The following is a 6,163-nucleotide window of genomic DNA, read 5'->3' as shown; positions in this document are numbered from 1 at the left end:
AAAGCAGTCATGATGCATTATCAGGAAAATGAAAATGGGAGACATCTATGTGGCAGAATGTTATGTTTTTATGAAGTCTTTGGGAAGAACTTTTGTTTTCATGTTTATTTTTATTTCATAATTTTATTTCCTCTTTAATTGCATGTATGTGTATCATTACAAGTATGAAAAATAAGAGAATATATATATATATATATACATATATATACTTTTCACACCGCGAAAGTGTATAAATATTGTTTGGATTATATTTGAATGTATCAAATTGTTACATTTTATGGTTTATTCATCATAAACTCTGATTATATATGAATTTATCCAATTGTTACATACTGTTGGCTAATTTTTAGTACCTACATGATATTCCTTTACTGGTTTTGAGAGAATGTATATATGTACATTTTATGCCCCATATTATGCCTGTGCTTTGAGAGGTTTTAAAGTGGTTTCTTTCGGTGCCCCATTAGATGATTATTCTTACTCTTATTTTTGGAAGGCAACACAAGTTTGCAACCATTTTAGGATAAGAATATGAAAAGATACCATAGATGAGTATTCTTACTCTTAATTTTGGAAGGTAACACAAGTTTACAACCATTTTAAGGTACGAATATAAAATGATGCCTAAGAATGAAGATGATTATTCTTACTCTTAATTTTGGAAGACAACACAACTTTGCAACACAATTTTGCAACCTCAGTTATCTGTTGGCCCTCATTTAAAAAGGAAATTGTTAGCTGAAATCCTAGAGTTCTAGGTATATGAATCAATTTCATTTTATCAATTGCAAAATTTCTTAACTATTTTTCATTTTGTCCTAAAGTTTCAGGTTGTCTCTCAGCTTGTCTACCTTTGGCTTATCATTATCAGATTTAGAAAATAAGTTTCTTTGGTTTGCATTTTGTTCTGGTTGGTGAGAGGCAAAGGAGTTTCTTAGGTTTGCATTTTGTTCTGGTTGGTGAGAGGCAAAGGCAAATAAGTTCAATTTTGTTATGGTTGGTGAAACTCAAAGGCTACGCCGAGAAGTATCTCCCTTTCAGATTATCTTTTATATTCTTGCTACTTTTTAGAAGCTCCTGGTTTGCAGGTTTTATTTGGAATTAGTAGGCCATGACAATGTTTTGGATCTAATTTGGCATTGGGTTCGTTTTGCATATTGTAGGGCTCCGGAGAAATGGGATATTGCAGCAGGGGAGAAAAAAATCCGAGGGTTTCCATTTTCTTTTTGAGAAATGTTTGAAAGGTGAAGTCAATTTGCACTTCCAAACATACCACCTAATCCTATGTATTTTTTATGCTTACATTAATACCATTCAAATCTATAGTATAGGTGTTGATATGGAAATAGATTGAGTGAGATATGTGTGTAAATATGAGAGTTCAGGTGTGAGATATGTAAATACATTAAATTTGTATGCTAAAAATTTTGTAATCACTTACAGTAGAAAATCAAGTATGAATTTTAGAACAAAACCCCAACAATGTAATCTTCTCTTTTGATTTATAACCAGCCAACTAAACCTAATTACTGTTACTGTAGGCAAAACAGTAAGTTGGGGCCTGTGGACTGATACTCTGCAATGATGTCGAAGCTTTCGGCATGGCTCGTGCAGATCGACGCCGCGCAAGTGGATACGGTTATTGTCTGCCCAAGTAGCAGCAGTCTATGTTTGTAGATATAAGATAATTATAAATAAGGGACAGTAGTTGATTTATGGGTTCGGAGGTATCTCGTGCAAGTGGATACGGTTATTGTCTGCCCAAGCTGAGTCGAAGAAAGCTCAATTGTCCATTTTACTTAAAAAATACATGTAATTCTTTTTTGTGTAAAATTTTGTATAATTATTTTTTATATTTTGATTTTTATTTGAGATTTTATATGTATTTTTTCATATTTTTGTTGAATTTGTAAATTTTAAAATTTGTCATGAAGCTGTTTGTATTTTGTAAAATTTTGTTAAAAAAATATTAATATTCTTCGTGTAAAATTTTGTATGAAATTTTTTCTAGAAATTTTTGTAGTTAATCTCGTTTCATGAAATTTATTCTTAAGATTTATTTGGAATTAAGTTATTAATAAGAACAGTTTTTTTAGAAAATTCATGATATTATTTTTATTTTAAAAAATAAATTGTTATAATAATTTTATATTCTGTGGAGCTAATTTTGAGCCGAACACGAACATGAATAAAATTTTCGAGCCAAACACGAACACACTATTCACAAGCTATTTCGAACACGAGCCGATTTCGAAACGAGTTGACGAGCCTCGGCTCTTTTACCGCCCTAACTGTGCCCTGATGCAGAATAATAATAATAATAATAAAGAAAAAAATTTTCATTCTCCGAGTTCCCATTATTAGTTCCGCTAATGGGATGGCACGCGGCCACCATCTGTCCGCAAAATTATCATTATTTTTATTTTAAAAAATAAATTGTTATAATGATTTTATATTCTATAGAGCTAATTTTAAGCCGAACACGAACATGAATAAAATTTTCGAACCAAACACGAACACGCTATTCACATTCTATTTCGAACACGAGCCAATTTCGAAGGAGTGAAGCACGCGCCCTGATACAAAAAAGAAAATAATAATAATAAAGAAAAAAACTTTTCATTCTCCGAGTTCCCGTTATTAGTTCCGCTAATAAGATGGCACGCGGCCACCATCTGTCCGCAAAATTATCATTCTCTAAACGAATGGAGAATGCACGGACAGCTACCAGGTGTTAAAACGCCATTAGCTTAGCCGCTCGTGGCTCATGTCGTCCCAGCTTAACTTCCGCAGGCCCACCTTAGCGACGGCAACCACTCACCGAAACCAACCAGCTCCAAGACCTAGGATTCTAATTTCGTCCCTTCTAATTGCCAGAATTCCCCCTCCATCATTCTCAAAATCACGTCTCTATGTCGTTCAATTACCTATACCAAAAGCCTGAACCCAGGGTAATAAAACGCTGCATCCATCCAGTGGCATCGCCGTAATTAATCTACATTAAACCTGCATATTCGAAGCCATTCTTCAATACAAATTCAGGAATCGGGATGTAATGTTCTCACTGCCGGAACTTGCCTAAAACCGATGGACTTCTTTCAGTCACTTCTATCGCTCTTCCTACTTTTCTCCTCCGCCGCCATCGCAGCTAACGGCAATCACCAATCAACGTACATCGTCCACGTGTCACCATCCCTCCGGCCATCTACAACCCCGTCGCCGGTCCACTGGTACTCCTCCACTCTCCAGTCCCTCCCTCTCCACCCACCCCCCGAGATCCTCTACATCTACGACCGCGTGGCTGCTGGCTTCTCCGCCCCCCCCCCCAAGCCGCCGCCCTCCGCCGCCTTCCACACATCCTCTCAGTTGTGCCCGACCGTCCCCGCTCACTCCACACCACCCACTCCCCCTCTTTTCTCAACCTCTCCCCATTCGCCGGCATCTGGCCCCTCTCCTCCTACGCCTCCTCAGTCGTCATAGCAGTCCTTGACACCGGTATCACCCCTTCCTCTGCTTCTTTCCTCGCAGATCCCTCCTTCCCATCTCCCCCCTCCGCCTTCCACTCCTCCTGCGCCTTCCCAAATTCCTCCCTCTGCAACAACAAGCTCATCTCCGCTAAATTCTTCTGCAAGGGCTATGAGGCAGCTCTCGGTCACCCCATGGATGAGACCATCGAGTCCAGATCGCCGTTAGACACTGAAGGCCACGGAACCCATACCGCTTCCACCGCCGCCGGCGCAGCAGTCGCCGGCGCCAGCTTGTTTGGCTACGCCCGTGGAGAAGCTCGAGGGATCGCTACCAACGCCCGCATCGCGGCGTACAAGATTTGCTGGGCCCCTGGCTGCTTCGATTCCGACATCCTCGCTGCTATGGACGCCGCAGTCGCAGATGGCGCCAACGTCATATCGCTGTCCGTCGGTGCAAACGGCTATTCACCGCCTTATTACCGCGACTCTATCGCGATTGGTGCTTTTGGCGCCGCCCGGCATGGCGTGGTAGTGTCCTGTTCAACAGGCAACTCTGGTCCTTATGCCTACACGGCCGTCAACATCGCGCCGTGGATTATAACCGTTGGGGCTTCCACACTCGATCGCGAATTTCCTGCCGATGTTGTCCTCGGTGATGGGACGCTTTATAAAGGCGTCTCCCTCTACTCCGGTGACAAAACTCGATCGCGAATTTCCTGCCGATGTTGTCCTTGGTGATGGGACTCTTTATAAAGGCGTCTCCCTCTACTCCGGTGACAAAAGCATCATTGCCGCAGGTTTACCTCTTGTATACGCTGGCGACTGCGGGTCTCGGCTATGCATTTCCGGCCATCTGGATGCATCAAAAGTGGCTGGCAAGATCGTACTTTGCGACCGCGGTAACAATGCGCGGGTAGAAAAGGGCGGAGCTGTTAAGATCGCGGGAGGAGCTGGCATGATCTTAGCTAATACGGAAGACTACGGCGATGAACTTACAGCAGATTGTCATCTCATTCCCGCGACCATGGTTGGGGCTTTAGCCGGGGACAAGATCCGCGCTTACATAAGCACTTCGTCTTCTCCAACGGCTGCCATTGTTTTCCGTGGAACCGTCATTAGCAGCCACCCTCCGGCACCAAAGGTGGCAGCTTTCTCAAGCCGGGGCCCCAATTACCGCACGCCGGAGATTCTAAAGCCCGACGTGATAGCACCCGGCATCAATATACTAGCGGCGTGGACCGACATGGCGAGTCCGACGAATCTTGACATTGACACGAGGAGAGTCGCTTACAATATCATCTCCGGGACCTCCATGTCCTGCCCGCACGTCTCCGGCATCGCAGCGCTTCTCCACGGCGCCCATCCAGATTGGAGCCCTGCGGCCATTAAATCCGCTCTCATCACCACAGCTTACAACCTCGATAACTCCGGCGAGACTATCAAGGATCTCTCCACTGAAGAGGATTCAACGCCGTTTGTTCGCGGCGCCGGCCATGTGGATCCGAACAAAGCACTGGACCCTGGCTTGGTCTACGACGCCGGCTTTGAAGATTATATCGCCTTCCTCTGCTCCATTGGTTACAGCCCGAATCAGATTGCGGTGTTCACAAGGGATGAAACCAGAGTGGATTGCTCCTCGAAGGCCTTATCCAATCCTGGATCACTCAACTACCCGTCGTTTTCTGTTGTGTTCTTGAATATCAAAGATGTGGTTACTTACAGGAGGACGGTGAGGAACGTTGGCTTAGGACATTCTGGTTCTGTAAAATATAAGGTGGAGATTGCGAGCCCGTTGGGGGTGAGTGTGACGGTGACGCCGGATGAGCTGGTCTTTGATCTTTTGAACTCGAGCTTGTCTTATGAGATAAAGTTTGCGTCCATGGCTGGATCTGAGGCGGAGGGTTCTAATCAGTTTGGTTGGATTTCTTGGAATGATGGAGTTCATAAGGTGAGGAGCCCCATAGCTGTTACGTGGCGCCGTAGCTATGTCTCATCTGAGTAAGATTTGTAATATCAGCAATCAAAGTGGAAAATTTATTAGGTGACGTGGGTGTAAATCTAACACTCCATATTCTTAAGCATAGATTATGGCTGCCAGTATTATGTTTAGTTCTTGTGTCTCCTACGGTGTTTTAGTGTTGTTGTACAAGAATGGACAAAAGGGAAAATGAGTTGGATGTAAATGGATTGTTTCTTCTGTCTTCATCAAGCTCCTCTCTTCCCGCCTTCTATGGATCTCGCTATGGCCTCCTTCCCAGACAAGCGTCCCATAGGTTAGGGCCTGCACATAAGGAGTGTTATTTATATCTTTTTAAAATGACATTTTTAGTCCTGTGTATTTACTCTTTTGCCATTAATAATGCCTATATATATGCGCACTTATGTATTTGTAAATGTAATGGGAAAATACAGATAACGAAATATAGCACCACTCATCTTTCTTCAGGCTTCCTTCCATGGTATCGTCTCTTCTCTCTTGTTCAAGTTGGTATTTGAGCAAAAGCCTCGTAGCATCTGATGGATTCCAACTTTTCAACAGCAAATCAAGAGTACCTCTTGTCCATTTACACAGACATCTTACCATGGTTACCAGGGCACAAACTGGAAATTTAAAATCCACACGAATATTTGATCTCCAACACAATATCTCTAATTCAATGGAGCCAACCCCTAACAGTTAAGTCGCCAAATATTCT

The 6,163-nt window shown here is 42.8% G+C and overlaps 1 protein-coding gene across 1 annotated transcript; it reads left to right on the top strand.

Moving 5' to 3' along the window:
* The first annotated feature begins 2,607 nt into the window (after positions 1-2,607).
* Positions 2,608-5,922, top strand: LOC110031103 (subtilisin-like protease SBT1.4). Its single transcript, XM_020734147.1, is given in 3 exon segments — positions 2,608-3,316; positions 3,319-4,158; positions 4,223-5,922. Coding segments are annotated over 3 exon segments (2,316 nt in total). The 5' UTR covers positions 2,608-3,087; the 3' UTR covers positions 5,470-5,922.
* Positions 5,923-6,163: the final 241 nt, after the last annotated feature.

The sequence above is a fragment of the Phalaenopsis equestris genome, unplaced genomic scaffold, assembly GCF_001263595.1.
Source record: "Phalaenopsis equestris unplaced genomic scaffold, ASM126359v1 Scaffold000767, whole genome shotgun sequence".
In the NCBI taxonomy this organism is placed as follows: Eukaryota; Viridiplantae; Streptophyta; class Magnoliopsida; order Asparagales; family Orchidaceae; genus Phalaenopsis; species Phalaenopsis equestris.
The sequence above is the reverse complement of the archived record's forward strand: the minus strand, read 5'-3'. Positions and strand labels throughout refer to the sequence as shown.